Source organism: Salvelinus namaycush, chromosome 3 (genome assembly GCF_016432855.1).
Source record: "Salvelinus namaycush isolate Seneca chromosome 3, SaNama_1.0, whole genome shotgun sequence".
In the NCBI taxonomy this organism is placed as follows: Eukaryota; Metazoa; Chordata; class Actinopteri; order Salmoniformes; family Salmonidae; genus Salvelinus; species Salvelinus namaycush.
Window position 1 is genome coordinate 27,818,817 of NC_052309.1, and position 19,094 is coordinate 27,837,910.

The 19,094-nt window shown below is 41.7% G+C and overlaps 1 protein-coding gene across 1 annotated transcript; it reads left to right on the forward strand.

The window, feature by feature from the left end:
* LOC120045166 (glucose-6-phosphate exchanger SLC37A4-like) lies at positions 1–17,386 on the forward strand. The gene is made up of 10 exons (XM_038990112.1): positions 1–46; positions 992–1,723; positions 3,602–3,834; positions 11,132–11,369; positions 11,556–11,711; positions 13,148–13,233; positions 13,314–13,427; positions 13,568–13,633; positions 14,624–14,762; positions 14,886–17,386. Exons 2-10 carry the CDS (start codon positions 1,576–1,578, stop codon positions 15,050–15,052), a joined length of 1,347 nt encoding a protein of 448 aa, XP_038846040.1. The 5' UTR covers positions 1–46; positions 992–1,575; the 3' UTR covers positions 15,053–17,386.
* The last annotated feature ends 1,708 nt before the right edge of the window (positions 17,387–19,094 follow it).

Consider the following 19,094-nt stretch of genomic DNA (forward strand, 5'->3'; position numbering starts at 1 on the left):
GTGGGTATGTTAGCCTAAGCAGCGGGAGGGATCCTGTCGAAACAAGGTACCAAACATGTCCTTAATTGTTATGTAGATAGAATGTAACTATCAAGATATTGTCCACGGAGGTCATGCAACAGTGTTTCAATGAAGTATAACGTCAGAACTCATGTAGGCCTACATTGAAGTTGGCGTTTGCTAGAGAGAGTGGATGCGTTAATTTCTGTGCTCTCTAGTCACTTTTCCAAGGCTATGATTGAGGATGTGTTGTTTTGGTATTCAGTAATTTTCTATGCTTATTTCCTAGCTACTACAATATCAAACTTGACCCTGGTGTATTAATAACAGAAAAGAGAGTTTGCTTCAGTATTTTAGAATCAACTATTCTTTGCATGCAAACTATGCAGAATAATTATCTTTTCAAATGTTATTTTTCCTTTGACCGCAGGAAGTTGGTGGCACCTTAATTGGGGCAGACAGGCTCATGTTAATGGCTGGAGCAGGTAGTGGAATGGTATCAAATGCATCGCTCCATTCCAGCCATTATTATGAGCCATCCTTGCAGCAGCCTCCACTGCCATTGATAATTTCTTGAGTTTTAAAGCATTAAATAGTCTATCATTGGGTCTCAACAGTCTACACGTTGCGCAAAATCTAAGTTAGATTGTATTGCAGGAGTGATTCAATGAAATGTTTTGGCAATGTGTGGTGGTCAATGTCAAAGTTCAAGCGTTTGTCTGATACGAGATTAAAGCGGCACCCCAGACTTTAAATCACCCAACATTATACAGTAGCACACTGGGGATTAGCTGACCAGAGAGGGTCTTGAAAATTGGCCTTATTCCTGCCATTGTTCCTTTTGTCATAATTTCATTATGAATCATGTGTTGACTGGCCTGATTTTGTATTGTGGAAACAAAAATGTTAATTGTTCATTGATGTAGATCAATAATCAACAATTGATTAATCTATGATATGTGTATTCTGAAGTATTGGGGTGTGTTTCTAGGCATTGTGTGTGAGGGTCCTGTCTTCTGATACTACCTGGACCTCCACAGAGACTGGGCCTGCTGTGGAATTCCCACCCCTCAGAAAGAACGACCGCTGGGACAGAGAACAGACAGCAACATCCACATACAGGAGAAATAATAGCTTGGAAGTTCATAGAGGCGGACTGGAAGAGAAGGGACAGTCCTGAATGTGTAGTACAGTAGAAGCACCAGCTATGTCAGAGAGTAACAGGGTGATAGCTGCTTTTCTGTAATGTCCATCTACATCCACCTGGGCAAGATTGAATCAGTGTTATCAACCCAGTGCCACATCTCAATTGTTGCTCTGTAAACATGAGCGTGGTATCTCTAACCAAAGGAAAGTCGGCCAGTAACCCCATACACTGGTAACGGCATCATGGAATGTGATTGGTTGTTTCAAACGCTAAAGAATTTCAGAGCCAGCATTCACTAAAACAGTGATTTGCATCATTTGGAGAGAACAAATCTGAAGTATTTTTATTTATTTTTTTACCTGGGAAATTAACAGTTTACAACTTTTAGATTTTTGCTCCAAGAGATTGGTCTGATTACCTCTGGAATCATGGGGGCCACTGGTTATGGATACTATCGTATGGTTATCTTCTTCTCCATGTTTACTGGCTACTCCCTGTACTACTTCAACAGGAAGACCTTCTCTTTTGTCATGCCCTCTGTGATGGAGGAGATTAAACTGGACAAGGATGACTTGGGTAAGAGCAGTCTTATGCTATATACAGTTGAAGTCGGAAGTTTACATACACCTTAGTCAAATACATTTAAACTCCGTTTTTCACAATTCATGACATTTAATCCTAGTAAAAATTCCCTGTCTTATGTCAGTTAGGATCACCACTTTATTTTAAGAATGTGAAATGTCAGAATAATATTAGAGTGATTTATTTCAGCTTTTATGTCTTTCATCACATTCCCAGTGGGTCAGAAGTTTACATACACTCAATTAGTGTTTTGTAGCATTGCCTTTAAATTGTTTAACTTGGGTCAAATGTTTCAGGTAGCCTTCCACAAGCTTCCCACAATAAGTTGGGTGAATTTTGGCCCATTCCTCCTGACAGAGCTGGTGTAACTGAATCAGGCTTGTAGGCCTCCTTGCTCGCACACGCTTTTTCAGTTCTGCCCACAAATTTTCTATTGGATTGAGGTCATGGCTTTGTGTTGGCCACTTCAATACCTTGACTTTGTTGTCCTTAAGCCATTTTGCCACAACTTAGGAAGTATGCTTGGGGTCATTGTCCATTTGGAAGACCCATTTGCGACCAAGCTTTAACTTCCTGACTGATGTCTTGAGATGTTGCTTCAATATAGCCACATAATTTTACTTCCTCATGATGCCATCTATTTTGTGAAGTGCACCTGTCCCTCCTGCAGCAAAGCACCCCCACAACATGATGCTGCCACCCCCGTGCTTCACGGTTGGGATGGTGTTCTTTGGCTTGCAAGCCTCCCCCTTTTTCCTCCAAACATAATGATGGTCATTATGGCCAAACAGTTCTATTTTTGTTTCATCAGACCAGAGGACATTTCTCCAAAAAGTGCGATCTCTGTCCCCATGTGCAGTTGCAAACCGTAGTCTGGCTTTCTTATGGTGGTTTTGGAGCAGTGGTTTCTTCCTTGCTGAGCGGCCTTTCAGGTTATGTCAATATAGGACTCGTTTTACTGTGGATATAGATACCTTTGTACCTGTTTCCTCCAGCATCTTCACAAGGTCCTTTGCTGCTGTTCTGGGATTGATTTGCACTTTTCGCACCAAAGTACCTCTAGGAGACAGAATGCGTCTCCTTCCTGAGCGGTATGACGGCTGCGTGGTCCCATAGTGTTTATACTTGCATACTATTGTTTGTACAGATCAACGTGGTACCTTCAGGTGTTTGGAAATTTCTCCCAAGGATGAACCAGACTTGTGGAGGTCAACAATTCTTTTTCTGAGGTCTTGGCTGATTTATTTTGTTGAAGGTAGGCCTTGGAATACATCCACAGGTACACCTCCAATTGACTCAAATTATGTCAATTAGCCTATCAGAAGCTTCTAAAGCCATGACATCATTTTCTGGAATGTTCCAAGCTGTTTAAAGGCACAGTCAACATAGTGTATGTAAACTTCTGACCCACTGGAATTGTCATACAGTGAAATAATCTGTCTGTAAACATTTGTTGGAAAAATTATTTGTCATGCACAAAGTAGATGTCCTAACTGACTTGCCAAAACGATAGTTTGTTAACAAGTAATTTGTGGAGTGGTTGAAAAACGAGTTTTAATGACTCCAACCTAAGTGTATGTAAACTTCCAACTTCAACTGTAGTTCATCTTTGTTGTGACATGCATCCTATGAAATGCTGTGTGTCAATTCATTAAATATTATGTGAGAGAATGTGCAGCAGTCACTGTAAGCAACTTTTATTAAGCACACTTCTCTATAGAGATGACATTGTATTTATCTTTAGTCAATTCACTGACCCACATAAGAAAATCAGTTTGGGCCTTCTATCTAAGGTTTAGAACCATGTTAAGATCTATATCCCTTGTGATTGATGTCCTGTTAAGAATGTGTTTTCCTCTCCTGTCCTCTTAGGCCTGATCACCAGTAGTCAGACCATGGCCTATGCCATCAGTAAGTTCATCAGTGGTGTATTGTCCGACCAGATCAGCGCTCGCTGGCTCTTCTCCATTGGCCTCTTGGTGGTGGGGGGCATCAACGTGATCTTCTCATGGTCCTCCACTGTGACTGTGTTTTCTGCTCTGTGGTTTGTCAACGGTCTGGGCCAGGGCTTAGGCTGGCCACCATGTGGGAAGGTGCTGCGCAAGGTAAGACTGTTGCTCCAATAGGGAGAGGCTCCTGTAACATAGACTGAGGTGAATTCACAATCAATACATAATGAAAACCATTCAGAAAATCCCTGAAGTAAGGAAACTCTCACACCTAAAGGCTTGCGCCATCAGCCATCTGTGTTTTAACACTTGGCTTTACAATATGCACACAATTATTTTGGAAGGTATTTACACCCCACCCAAAAAACAGATCCCTTCGAAAAGAATAGTGACGAGAATGTGCTTCACCCTTTGCCTTTAGAGTGTACCTGTCACTCACCTCCCCCAAGTATGGTCAGGAATTCGAACCCTTGCCATGACATAGCAGTGACCTTATGGGCTAGAGATGGTGATTTCTGGCATGAAGTCACAACAGTTTATGCCAACTGTAATCTTGGAACACTGAGTGCTCGTGGTGCCATTTCCATGAGTTAGGGGCCACAAGGAAATGACTATTGCATGGAGATTGAGCAATACTGTTCACAATCAGCATGTACGGCATACTGCAGCCTTCCTATTACATTTCACACTTGTTTTCTGTCATATGCATTTGAATGAACTACAGTGTAGATTATACTGGGGTGTCTATTTGTACAATATCTGAAGTAGATTTGAGTGCTATATGAATTCAACATGTGAGAGAAATAAAAATGATGTACCGCTTATATAAATTTAATGTATTGGTGTTTTCCCCCATTCCTTACCCTCAACCATTCATGTCAATCCTTTATTTCCTGATACAATTAAATGCATAATGAGTTAAGACAACAGGAGTACTAAGAAGCTGCCGTCAATGATCGGGGAATAAATACGCTCTGGCATATGTGAGCGGGATTAGGTCTCAGGGAATAGTATTTATAGAGACTCCTGGCCATGGCCTTCACAAACACATTGCATACACAGGTATGTCCTGGTAAAAAATAGCTCAAATAAACTGGTAAGGGATGGGTGGGAGGAAACAATGGGTGTGTCTGTCTATAAGAACACAAGGAGAGTGTAGCTTTTTTACAAAAACAGGTTTGTTGGTCTTTTGTAGGCTTCAAGTAAGATGATATAAATGGTGATATAGATGGTTACACTAGGATGATTCAGAAAGAAGATATTGTTAATACAATATGACATTAACATGGTCAATAAACGGCAAACAACATACTTACATCAAACTGAAAGAACTTAAAGCTATACATTAGCATCTATATACAATATTAGTACTCTGGGAAATAAACACAGGCTCAATCAAATTAGCTCCCATTGAGGCAGGTAAATATAATCCAGTGAGCTCCTAAAGTATTGGGACAGTGACACTTTTTTTGGTTTTGGCTCTGTACTGCAATTTGGATTTTAAATGACCTTATGCCAACTGAGGTTTAACTGAGGTTAAAGTGCAGACCGTCACCTTTAATTTGAGGGCATTTCCATACAAATGGAGTGAACTGTTTAGAAATTACACCACTTTTGTACGTAGTCCACCCATTTTAGAGGGATCAAAAGTATTGGGACAAATTTACTTATGTGTATTAAAGTAGTCAAAAGTTTAGTATTTGGTCCCATATTCCTAGCATGCAATGATTGATTATATGTTGTGACTCTACACACTTTTTGGATGCATTTGCTGTTTGTTTTGGTTGTTTCAGATTATTTTGTGCCCAATAGAAAGTAATGGTAAATAATGTATTGTGTCATTTTAGAATATGGGACCAAATACCAAACAATTGATGACATTAATTCACAAGTGAATTGGGCCCAATACTTTTGGGTCCCAAAAAATGGAGGTGGGACTTTGTACAAAAAGTGCTGTATTTTCTAAACGGTTCACCCGAAATGGAGGAAAATACCCTCAAATTAAAGCTGACAGTCTGCACAAAACAGTAAGAGCACGGTCCTAATATTGAGTTGCACCCCCCTTTTGCCCTCAGAACAGCCTCAATTTGTCAGAGCATGGACTCTACAAAGTGTCTCAAGCGTTCCACAGGGATGCTGGCCCATGTTGACTCCAGTGTTTCCCACAGTTGTCAAGTTGGCTGGATGTCCTTTGGGTGGTGGACCATTTTTGATACACACAGGAAACTGCTGAATGTGAAAAACCCAGCAGTGTGGCAGTTCTTGACACGCTCAAACTGGTGCGCCTGGCACCTACTACCAAACCCTGTTCAAAGGCACTTACATATTTTATTTATATACAGTACCAGTCAAAATTGGGACACCTACTCATTCAAGGGTTTTTCTATTTTTCTTTTGCTATTTTTTACATTGTAGAATAATATAGTATAGTGCAGACATCAAAACTGGGAAATAACACATGGAATCATGTGGTAACCAAAAAAGTGTTATTTTATAGTTGAGATTCTTCATAGTAGCCACCCTTTGCCTTGATGACAGGTTGCACACTCTTGTCATTCTCTCAACCAGCTTCAGGATGTAGTCACCTGGAATGCATTTAAATGAACAGGTGTGCCTTGTTAAAAGTACATTTTTGGAATTTCTTTCCTTATTAATGTGTGTGAGCCAATCAGTTGTGTTTTGACAAGGTAGGGGTGGTATACAGAAGATAGACATATTTGGTAAAAGACTGGCTCTCATGAGAACCGCCACAGGAAAGGAAGACCCAGAGTCACCTCTGCTGCAGAGGATAAGTTCATTAGAGTTACCAGCCTCAGAAATTGCAGCCTAAATAAATGTTTCAGAGTTCAAGTAACAGACACATCTCAACATCAACTGTTCAGATGAGCCTGCTGCAAAGAAACCACTACTAAAGGACACCAATAAGAAGAGACCTGCTTATGCCAAGAAATGCAGAAAATTGACATTAGACTGGTGAAAATCTGTCCTTTTAGTCTGAGTCCAAATTTTTGATTTTTGATTCCAACCGGCGTGTCTTGGTGAGACGCAGAGTAGGTGAATGGATGATCTCTGCATGTGTGGTTCCCACCGTGAAGCATGGAGGAGGAGGTGTGATGCTGTGGGGGTGCTTTGCTGGTGAACTTGTCTGGGATTTATTTAGAATTCAAGGCACACTTTACCAGCATGGGTACCACAGCATTCTGGAATGCTTTTCCAACAGTCTTGAAGGAGTTCCCACATATTCTGAACACTTGTTGGCTGCTTTTCCTTCACTCTGTGCTCCAACTCATCCCAAACCATCTCAATTGGGTTTAGGTCGGGTGATTGTGGAGGCCAGGTCATCTGATGCAGCACCATCACTCTCCTTCTTGGTCAAATAGCCCTTACACAGCCTGGAGGTGTGTTGGGTCATTGTCCTGTTGAAAAACAAATGATAGTCCCACTAAGCGCAAACCAGATGGGATGGCATATCGCTGCAGAATGCTGTGGTAGCCATGCTGGTTAGGTGTGCCTTGAATTCTAAATAAATCACAGACAGTGTCACCAGCAAAGCACCCCTCCACCATAACACCACCTCCATGCTTTACGGTAGGAAATACACATGCAGAGATCCTCCGTTCACCCACACCGCGTCTCACAAAGACACGGCGGTTAGAACCAAAAATCTCAAATTTGGACTCATCAGACTCATCAAATTTGGACTCATCCTTGCTGTCCCCAGTCCGCCTGGCCTTGCTGCTATTCCAGTTTCAGCTGTTCTGCCTGCGGTTATGGAACCGCCACCTGTCCCAGACCTGTTGTTTTTCAACTCTTAATGATCAGCTATGAAAAGCCAACTGAAAATTATTCATGATTATTATTTGACCATGCTTGTCACTTATGAACATTTTTGAACATCTTGGCATAGTTCTGTTATAATCTCCACCCGGCACAGCCAGAAGAGGACTGGCCACCCCTCATAGCCTGGTTCCTCTCTAGGTTTCTTCCTAGGTTTTGGCCTTTCTAGGGAGTTTTTCCTAGCCACCGTGCTTCTACACCTGCATTACTAGCTGTTTGGGGTTTTAGGCTGGGTTTCTGTACAGCACTTCGAGATATTAGCTGATGTACGAAGGGCTATATAAAATAAAATTGATTGATTGATTGATTGATTGATTGATCAGACCAAAGGACAGATTTCCACCGGTCTAATGTCCATTGCTCTTGTTTCTTTGCCCAAGCAAGTCTCTTCTTCTTATTGGTGTCCTTTAGTTGTGGTTTCTTTGTAGCAATTTGACCATTCACGCAGTCTCGTCTGAACAGTTGATTTTGAGATGTCTATTACTTGAGCTCTGTAAAGCATTTATTTGGGCTTCAATTTCTGAGGCTCGTAACTATAATGAACTTATCCTCCGCAGCAGCAGAGGTAACTCTGGGTCTTCCTTTCCTGTGGCGGTCCTCATGAGAGCCAGTTTCATCTTAGCGCTTGATGGTTTTTGCGACTGCACTTGAAGAAACTTTAAAAGTTCTTGAAATGTTCCGCACTGACTGACTTTCATGTCTTAAAGTAATGATAGACTGCCATTTCTCTTTGCTTATTTGAGCTGTTCTTGCCATAATATGGACTTGGTCTTGTACCAAATAGGGCTATCTTCTGTATACCACCCCTACCTTGTCACAACACAACTGATTGGCTCAAACGCATTAAGAAGGAAAGAAATTCCACAAATTAACTTTTAACAAGGCACACCTGTTAATTGAAATGCATTCCAAGTGACTATCTCATGAAGCTGGTTGAGAGAATGCCAAGAGTGTGAAAAACTGTCATCAAGGCAAAGGGTGGCTATTTGAAGAATCTCAAATATAAAATATTTTTTTATTTGTTTAACTTTTTGGTTCCTACATGATTACATATTTGTTATTTCATAGTTTTGATGTCTTCACTATTATTGTAAAAAATAAAGAAAAACCCTTGAATGAGTGGGTGTTCTAAAACTTTTGACTGGTAGTGTGTGTGTTTGTAAAAATAATGGTGTGTGTATAAATAGAAATGTTCTTTACAGTAGTAGTTATATAGAATGAGTCATGACCAGAATACAGTATATACATATAAAGTGGGTAAAACAGTATGTAAACATTATTAATACATTTACATTTACGTCATTTAGCAGACGCTCTTATCCAGAGCGACTTACAAATTGGAAAGTTCATACATATTCATCCTGGTCCCCCCGTGGGAATTGAACCCTGGTCCCCCGGTGGGAATTGAACCCACAACCCTGGCGTTGCAAGCGCCATGCTCTACCAACTGAGCCACACGGGACCTTAATAAGGTGACCAGTGATCATTGACTATGTACATGGGGCAGGAGTGTCTAAGGTGCATGGTAGAGTACAAGGTGGTAGCCTGCTAGTAACATTGACCAAGGTCCAGGGCAGGGTACTGGGCGGAGCCCGGCAAGTGGTGACTGTTTAACATTCTGATGCCCTGGAGATTGAAGCTGTTTATCATTCTCTCGGTCCCAGCTCTGAGGCACCTTTACTGTCCCCGCCTCCTAAATGGTAGCAGGGTGAACAGGCCGTGGCTCGGTTGGCTGAGGTCCTTGATGATCTTCTTGGCCTTCCTGTGACACCAGGTGCTGTAGAAGTCCTGGAGGGCAGGCAGTGTACCCCCGGTGATGAGTTGGGCTGACCGCACCACCTTCTGGAGAGTCCTTTGGTTGCGGACGACGCAATTGCTGTACCAGGCAGTGATACAGCCCAACAGGATACTCTCAATGGTGTATCTGTGAAAAGTTAATGAGGGTCTTAGGGGTCAAGCCAAATTTCTTCAGCCTCCTTCACAACACTGTCTGTGTGAAGGGACCATGTCAGGTTGTCAGTGATGTGCAAGCCTAGGAACTTGATGCTTTTGAATTGACCCTCTCCACTGCAGCCCCATCGATGTGGATAGGAGCGTGTTCTCTCTGCTGTCGCCTGTAATCCACCCTCGGCTCCTTCGTTTTGTTGATATTGAGGGAGAGGTTATTTTTCTGGCACCACTCCACCAGGGCTCTCCCCTCCTCCCTGTAGGCTGCCTCGTCATTGTTGGTAATCAGGCCTACCACTGTTGTCGTCAGCAAACTTGATGATTGAGTTGGAGACCATTGGTGAACAGGTAGTACAGCAGAGGACTGTGCACGCACCCCTGTAGGGTCCCGTATTGAGGATCAGCATGGCGGAGTTGTTGTTGCCTACTTGGGGTAGGCCCACTTCAGGAAGTCCAGGACCCAGTTGCACAGGGAGGGTCTCAGACCCAGGGCTCTAAGCTTAGTGATGAGCTTGGAGGCCACTATGGTGTTGAAAGCTGAGCTGTAGTAGATGAAATCGAACTTTATTTGTCACATGCACCGAATACAACAAGAGTAGACCTTACAGTGAAACTCTTACTTACAAACCCTTAACAGGAACAGCATTCTCATTGATCTTGTCCGGGTGGGATAGGGCAGTGTGCAGTGCAATGGCGATTGCATCGTCCATTGATCTGTTGGGGCGGTATGCGAATTGTAGTGGGTATAGGGTGTCGGGTAAGGTGGAGGTGATATGATATTTAACTTAGCCTCTCAAAGCACTTCATGATGACAGAAGTGAGTGCTACGGGGCAACCGTTATTTAGTTGTTACCTTTGCTTTCTTGGGTACAGGAACATCCTGAAGCAAGTGGGTACAACAGACTGGGATACGGAGATATTGAATATGTCCGTAAACATCCAGTTGGTCTGCACATGCACTGAGGACGCGGATTGGGATGCCTTCTGGGCCGGAAGCCTTGCAAGGGTTGACCCGCTTAAATGACTTACTAACGTCGGCCACAGAGAACGAGAGCACACAGTCCTCGTGGTGGGGCATTTAAAGTGCTAGCCCCAGCCCTTTTAGGTGGTGGTGATCTGAATGATTACATTGAATGAGGTGTGTGGTGACCAATAGGTGGCAGGCTCCCCTCCAGTGAAGAAGGGACATGGGGGGAGTTTGTAAAAATGGAATAAGAACAATGCAGATAGCACCTCAGCCGGACTGTTTGAACAGTGCAGGGGGCAGTGGTGGACTGCTGGTTCTGTGCTTAGCACTCTGGATCAATATGGTATTAAAGCAACCTGCAGGCAGGATTAAGTGGTCAGCCGGCAAATTGATTGATATGTTACTGTTAATTGCTGCGGTCACCATTTCAGTGGCGTTATGGCTTGAGCTACATTACATCACTTTAGGCAACTCGGCACTTCAGAGGTTGTTAACTGATGGCACTGGTTACAGTTTTGACAGATTAAACCATAAAATAAGTATCCGCACTGATTCAGTGGTCTAAATTTAGTAGCAAAGTGACAATGTTTTGACTTGCCTTTCCACATGTCTAGATGTCAGATCTATTTTACTGTTCTCAGAGTGTTCTCATTCTATAGTTTACATATTCATGCCATCAACATATCTGTTCTCTGTACTCAGTGGTTTGAGCCGTCTCAGTTTGGTACATGGTGGGCAGTGCTGTCCTGCAGCATGAACCTGGCCGGTGGATTGGGTCCTCTCCTGGCTATGGTATTGCTTCAGTACTACGACTGGAGGACTATCCTGTCCATGTCAGGCATCATCTGTGCATCCTTTTCTGTCATCTGCCTGGTGTTCATAAAGAACGAACCCAAAGACGTGGGCCTGCCCAGCATTGAGGCCTCAGCCAAGAAAGGAGGTGAGGAGAAAAAAAGCAGTTACCGCAGGACAGAGGGACTGTTTTGCATTTGTTGATTTTGTGTGTTTTAAGATCCATGTGTACATTTTGATTGGCTATATCCATATGTATTGCTCTGGTTACTCTGTCCAACAGACTTGGAGTATAATCATTAAAAACATGTTTTCTATTTGTTTTATCCTGCAGTAGCCAACTGTGACAGTACTCTGAGTGAGTTCCTGCTGTCTCCATACCTGTGGGTGCTGTCCCTAGGCTACCTGGTAGTGTTCGGGGTGAAGACGGCATGCACTGACTGGGGCCAGCTCTATCTCATTCAGGATAAGGGCCAGACTGTCCTCATAGGTAACGCACACACACAATTTACAAGTGTGTATCTAGGTATTTGCCTAACATCATGTACCGTACCAGTCAAAAGTTGATACACCTACTCATTCAAGGGTTTTTCTTTATTTTTACTATTTTCTACATTGTAGAATAAGAGTGAAGACATCAAAACTAGGAAATAATATATATGGAATCATGTAGTAACCAAAAAAGTGTTAAACAAATCAAATATTTTTGAGACTCTTCAAAGTAGCCACCCTTTGCCTTGATAGCTTTGCACACCTAGCTTTGCACACTCTTGGCATTTGACTTCACCTGGAATGCTTTTCCAACAGTCTTGAAGGAGTTCCCACATATGCTGAGCACTTGTTGGATGCTTTTCCTTCACTCTGCGGTCCAACTCATCCCAAACCATCTCATTTGTGTTGAGGTCGGGTGATTGTGGAGGCCAGGTCATCTGATGCAGCACTCTATCACTCTCTTTGGTCAAATAGCCCTGACACAGACTGGAGGTGTGTTAGGTCATTGTCCTGTTGAAAAACAAATGATAGTCCCACTAAGCGTAAACCAGATGGGATGACGTATCGCTGCAGTGTGCCTTGAATTCAAAATAAATCACTGACCGTTTCACCAGCGAAGCACCCACGCACCATCACACCTCCTCCTTCATGCTACTCTGCGTCTCACAAAGACACGGTGGTTGGAACCAAAAATCTCAAATTTGGACTCATCAGACCAAAGAACAGATTTCCACCAGTCTAATGTCCATTGCTCGTGTTTATTGGCCCAAGCAAGTCTCTTCTTATTATTGGTGTCCTTTAGTAGTGTTTTATTTGCAGCAATTCAACAATGAAGGCCTGATTCACACAGTCTCCTCTGAACAGTTGATGTTGATGTCCTTGTGAAGCATTTATTTTGGCTGCAATTTCTGAGGCTTGTAACTCTAAGGAAGTTATCCTCTGCAGCAGAGGTAACTCTTATGGATTGACTGACCTTCATGTCTTAAAGTAGTGATGGACTATTGTTTCTCTTTGTTTATTTGAGCTGTTCTTGCCATAATATGGACTTTTACCAAATAGGGCTATCTTCTGTATACCACCCCTACCTTGTCACAACACAACTGATTGGCTCAGACGCATTAAGAAGGAAAGAAATTCTACAAATTAACAAAGCACACCTGTTAATTGAAATTCATTCCAGGTGACTACCTCATGAATCTGGTTGAGAGAATGCCAAGAGTGTGCAAAACTGTCATCAAGGCAAAGTGGGGCTACTTTGAAGAATCTCAGATTTGTTTAACAGTTTTTTGGGGTACTACATGATTCCATGTGTTATTTCATAGTTTTGATGTCTTCACTATTATTCTACAATGTAGAAAATAGTAAAAATAAAGAAAAGCCCTTGAATGAGTAGGTGTGTCTAAACTTTTGATTGGTGCTGTATGTCATCCAAAGGCAGTTCCTACATGAGTGCCTTGGAGGTTGGAGGTCTGGTGGGCAGCCTCGCAGCTGGCTTCCTGTCTGACAGGGCTGTTGCTAGGGTGAGTGACAACACCAATCACACATCAAAATAAGTGTTTACATCACTCTGCATTGTTTTTATTGTCTTATTGTCCCACAGCAAGGTTTGGGTACCCATGGTAACCCTCGCCATGTCCTGCTCCTCTCCATGATGGCTGGCATGTATTTGTCCCTATACCTGTTCCGTGTCACTATCACAGCTGAGGCCCTAAAGGTACATTAAATTCAACATTCCCATTAAAGTCTTAGTCATTTCATGGTGATGTTTTTACAAGTTTTCAGTTGTTACTCCTCGTTTAAAGAATAATGTATGTAAGACTATAATCTGTGCCATTTATCTTCCTGTTCCCACAGGAAGCTCCCGTCTGGGTAGTGGCCCTTCATCCTCTCTCTGTCCTTATCGGCCTGTCAGAGAAAGAGGTAGCCATTATAATTAATTTACTCAAATGTGTTTGTAGCTTACTTTGTTTATACTCTTTATCACATAACGTCCTGAGTCATTGGCAACACTATCTGCTGAAAAATGTATATTGGTTGCAAGAACAGGAATATTTATACTGAACAAAAATATAAACGAAAACCGTAAAGTGTTGGTCCCATTTTTCATGAGCTGAAATAAAAGATCTCAGAAATGTTCCATATGCACAAAATGCTTATTTCTCTAAAATGTTGTGCACAACTTTGTTTACATCCCTGTTAGTGAGCATTTATCCTTTGCCAAGATAATCCATCTACCTGACAGGTGTGGCATATCAAGAAGCTGTTTAAATAGTATGATCATTACGTTGGGGACAATAAAAGGCCACTCTAAAATGTGTCGTTTTGTCACACAACACAATGCCACAGTTTTGAGGGAGTGTGCAATTGGCATGCTGACAGTTCCACCAGAACTGTTGCCAGAGAATTTCATGTTAATTTCTCTACCATAAGCCACCTCCAACATTGTTTTAGAGAATTTGGCAGTACATCCAACCGGCCTCACAACTTCAGACCACGTGTAACCACGCCAGCCCAGGACCTCCACATCCAGCTTCTTTACCTGCGGGATCGTCTGAGAGCAGCCACCCGGACAGCTGATGAAACTGAGGAGTATTTCTGTCTGTGGTAAAGCCCTTTTGTGGGAAAAAACTGATTGGCTGGCCCTGGCTCCCCAGTGGGTGGGCCTGGCTCCCATGGCTGCACCCCAGCCCAGTCATGTGAAATCCATAGATGAGGGCCTAATGAATTGATTTCAATTGACTGACTTCCTTATATGAACTGTAACTCAGTCAAATCTTTGAAATTGTTGCATGTTGCGTTTTTATATTTTGGTTCAGTATATATTTATCTGAGTTGTAGACCAATTTGAAATTATGTATATTAAAAAACATTCATTACGTTTTATATTCTGTTTCATATTCTCTCATCTAGATCTGGATACTTTCCCTGGGTGCTATGTTCGGATTCTCCTCTTATGGACCAATCGCATTGTTCGGTGTGATAGCCAATGAAAGTGCTCCATCAAACTATTGTGGGTCCTCCCATGCCATTGTAGCTCTCATGGCCAATGGTAAGTCTCCTATATTGGTTCCTTTTGATCTGTATTCTCAAAAAGACAACGCATGGTTCTGGGTATCAACAATTCTCTGAGACATTCATATCAGTAAGCTAGCTGTGTTTTTATTGGTTGCAGTTGGGGCTTTCTTCGCGGGACTCCCCTTCAGCACCATCGCTAAATACTACAGCTGGGACATGGCCTTCTGGGTAGCTGAAGTGACCATTGCCGTGACGACAGTCATCTTCTTTCTGTTCCGTAACATTCGCACCAAAATGGGCCACATCCCCCAGAAAATTGATTGATTGATCTCTGCATCTCCTGAGCTATGCACAGGTTCCTGCTGTGTGACTGGGTGAATATTATACAGCAAGGGTTGTTGGACTGGCTGCACATTACATAGCCCCTAAAGTACACCTCCTATCCCTGGAAACACAACACTGTGTCAAAGTGATCTCAATTCGAGATGTTTTCGATGTTAGCAACCATGTTTTCTAAAAGGATACTTTGCTACACTTTAGTTTGCCATTTAATGCACCGTCAGAATCAAACTCCTCACAAGCCGTACAGTTCTAAGCACCTATGGAATCTACACCTACGGCATCCACTCACAGTAATGACTTCAAAAAGTATAGTATATCACGTAGGCCTAAGTCTTACATTTCGAATAATCTATTCTCTTACCACTGTTATTTAGTTGGTATAATAACTCGTATATTATTTGAAGCATGTTGTTGATACACAGTGAATCTGCTGTCCATTGCATAGATTGCCTTCAGTGGATGCCAAATGTCTTGAAGTTACCGAATGCTTCATTGATGAGCCAGCATTAAAACTATGTATGAATAGAAATTTGCACAAAACGGTAATGTTTGACGATCACAGTAGTATTTCCCTTTCACTAATTCTTCATTTATAAAATAATGTTCAGTCAGGAAAATAGATACATTACGACAAACACGGCATCTATTTTTGTTAACACACTGGCTTTACTAAATGGACTTTTAAAGTTTAGAGATCTTAGCTAGTTGTCTATGAAAATATTTAAATGCATCAACCTAAAAGGGATAGTTTGGGATTTTGGCAATGAGGCCCTTTATCTACTTCCCCAGAGTCAGATGAACATTTTAATGTATCTACGTGCAGTTTGAAGGAAATTGCTAACTTAAGGTGATGTAGCTGCGTGAAAAAAATTATAATCTATGGGGGTGAAATATATTTAGGCTAACTATAATTGTTTTCGCTATTGTTTCAAATACTGTTATTATTACACAGAAATTGATTTCCCCTATACATTTTTCTACATATAGTAATTTCAGAATCACCCTGTTTGTCACAGGATACTATTTTGTCACTACAGGTTTTGTTATTAGACAATGTGGTCACAGAGGCTGGGTTTACACAGGCATACCAATTCTGATTTTTTCCCCGCAATTATTGGTAGAAGATCTGATTTGTGAAAAAATATCAGAATTAGATTTCTGAGCCTGGTCCCATACTGTATGAGCTGTGGCCAACTCTTCTACGTTTGCATTTACACAGGCAGCTCAATTCTGATATTTATTTGTTCACTAATTGGTCTCTGAAATAGATCAGATATTTTTTTATAGCTGATCTGATTGGTCAAAAGACCAATTAGTTGGGGGGAAAAATATCAAAAATGGTCTGCCTGTGTAAATGCAACCAAAGAGGCTAATCAGACTGGAACACCAGGCTCGCATTATCCTGATATTCTCACAAAAGTATGTAATGCTGCGTTTATACACAGGTAGCCTAATTCAGATTTTTTTTGCCCAATTATTGGCAAAATAGCTGATCTGATTGGTCAAAATACCAATTAGTGAAATAAAAAATCAGAATTGGACTGTCTGTGTAAACACATCCACTGGTTGCCTGGTTCCCCTGCTCAGACGTTGCATGCATCAAGCAATGGTTTTGTGCCACGTCATCGACTGTCATTGACTGACAGATTGCTGTAACATATGATGTGGTTAGCTGATACTTAAAATACCTATTCAGGCTCTGTAAGATCTGGCATGCATCAGCAATGCCTGGGCTGAGCAATGCGCCCAATGGTTGCGTTTACACAGGCAGCCTTATTCTGATCTTTTGCCAATAATTGGTCTTTCGGCCAATCAGCTCAGATCTTTATCCAGTAATTATAGTAATACTGTGAAATTGTGAAAATTATGATAATGCCATTTTTTTGTGTAAGAGCTGTTTGAAAAGACAGCCTGAAATTTCAGCCTGTTTTGGTGGAATGGAGTTTTGGTAAATTAGTTAATAGACCAATAAGGAAGCGTTACAGACATCTTGGCTAATAACCACAAAATTTTCCCCTCCCCACTCAGACCACTCCCAGACAGTCTTAGCTAAATTCTTACTTGAGAAATTGCTCTTTGCTTAGAAGCTATTTTTGTTTATTTGTTTATCATTTTAATTTAAAACAATCACAGAAAGGTACTTAATTGATACCCAGAAATTATTTGATATTGGGATAAAAATGGCTGCATTGGAACTTTTCACAAGCAGTTTTTAACTGAAAAATATTTATCTCACTATTCTTTGCCATTCAGGCATATTTGTCTAACTGGAATTATTGAAATGTTAAGGAAAATTAATAAAGAGCAATGAATGTATTGTCACCCTGTTCTTATTTCACCCTAAAGCCTGTTATGGACAGACCATTAATCATAAAATGTACTGGTTTTCTAATCCAATGTGCCTTGTAGGTTACATTTACCATAGAAATAACCATATTGGGCACATTTTGCACATATTTGTTGGTTCTGCACTATGGGACTAAATTAATAAATATACAGTGGGGAGAACAAGTATTTGATACACTGCCGATTTTGCAGGTTTTCCTACTTACAAAGCATGTAGAGGTCTGTAAATTTTATCATAGGTACACTTCAACTGTGAGAGACGGAATCTAAAACAAAGATCCAGAAAATCACATTGTATGATTTTTAAGTAATTAATTTGCATTTGCATGACATGAGTATTTGATACATCAGAAAAGCAGAACTTAATATTTGGTACAGAAACCTTTGTTTGCAATTACAGTGATCATATGTTTCCTGTAGTTCTTGACCAGGTTTGCACACACTGCAGCAGGGATTTTGGCCCACTCCTCCATACAGACCTTCTCCAGATCCTCCAAATCAGCTAGAAAGATGTCGGCATCAAGTAATTGTCTCTGGCCCCCTCCCAGTTAGGGGGAGTGATGAGCTCTACAGCAGAGTCTCACAACTCAATCGCTGGTTGAAAACTGTTTTCTGCCCCTCCCAAAAGATAGAATTTGTAGATAATTGGCCCTCTTTCTGGGACTCACCCACAAACAGGACCAAGCCTGGCTGCTGAGGAGTGACGGACTCCATCCTAGCTGGAGGGGTGCTCTCATCTTATCTACCAACATAGACAGGGCTCTAACTCCTCTAGCTCCACAATGAAATAGGGTGCAGGCCAGGCAGCAGGCTGTTAGCCAGCCTGCCAGCTTAGTGGAGTCTGCCACTAGCATAGTCAGTGTAGTCAGCTCAGCTATCCCGATTGAAACTGTGTCTGTGCCTCGACCTAGGTTGGGCAAAACTAAACATGGCGGTGTTCGCCTTAGCAATCTCACTGGGATAAAGACCTCCTCCATTCCTGCCATTATTGAAAGAGATCGTGATACCTCACATCTCAAAATAGGGCTACTTAATGTTAGATCCCTCACTTCCAAGGCAGTTATAGTCAATGAACTAATCACTGATCATAATCTTGATGTGATTGGCCTGACTGAAACATGGCTTAAGCCTGATGAATTTACTGTGTTAAATGAGGCCTCACCTCCTGGTTACACTAGTGACCATACCTCCCGTGCATCCCGCAAAGGCGGAGGTGTTGCTAACATTTACGATAGCAAATTTCAATTTACAAAAAAGAAATGACATTTTCGTCTTTTGAGCTTCTAGTCATGAAATCTATGCAGCCTACTCAATCACTTTTTATAGCTACTGTTTACAGGCCTCCTGGGCCATATACAGCGTTCCTCACTGAGTTCCCTGAATTCCTATCGGACCTTGTAGTCATAGCAGATAATATTCTAATTTTTGGTGATTTTAATATTCACATGGAAAAGTCCACAGACCCACTCCAAAAGGCTTTCGGAGCCATCATGGACTCAGTGGGTTTTGTCCAACATGTCTCTGGACCTACTCACTGCCACAGTCATACTCTGGACCTAGTTTTGTCCCATGGAATAAATGTTGTAGATCTTAATGTTTTTCCTCATAATCCTGGACTATCGGACCACCATTTTATTACGTTTGCAATCGCAACAAATAATCTGCTCAGACCCCAACC

Excerpts from the sequence above, each read along its gene's own strand:
- LOC120045166 (XM_038990112.1), top strand. The coding sequence starts at position 1,576 with ATGGGGGCCACTGGTTATGGATACTATCGTATGGTTATCTTCTTCTCC. Across the intron at positions 1,724-3,601 it reads ACTGGACAAGGATGACTTGG|GCCTGATCACCAGTAGTCAG; the intron begins GTAAGAGCAGTC and ends CTGTCCTCTTAG. Across the intron at positions 13,634-14,623 it reads TCGGCCTGTCAGAGAAAGAG|ATCTGGATACTTTCCCTGGG; the intron begins GTAGCCATTATA and ends TCTCTCATCTAG.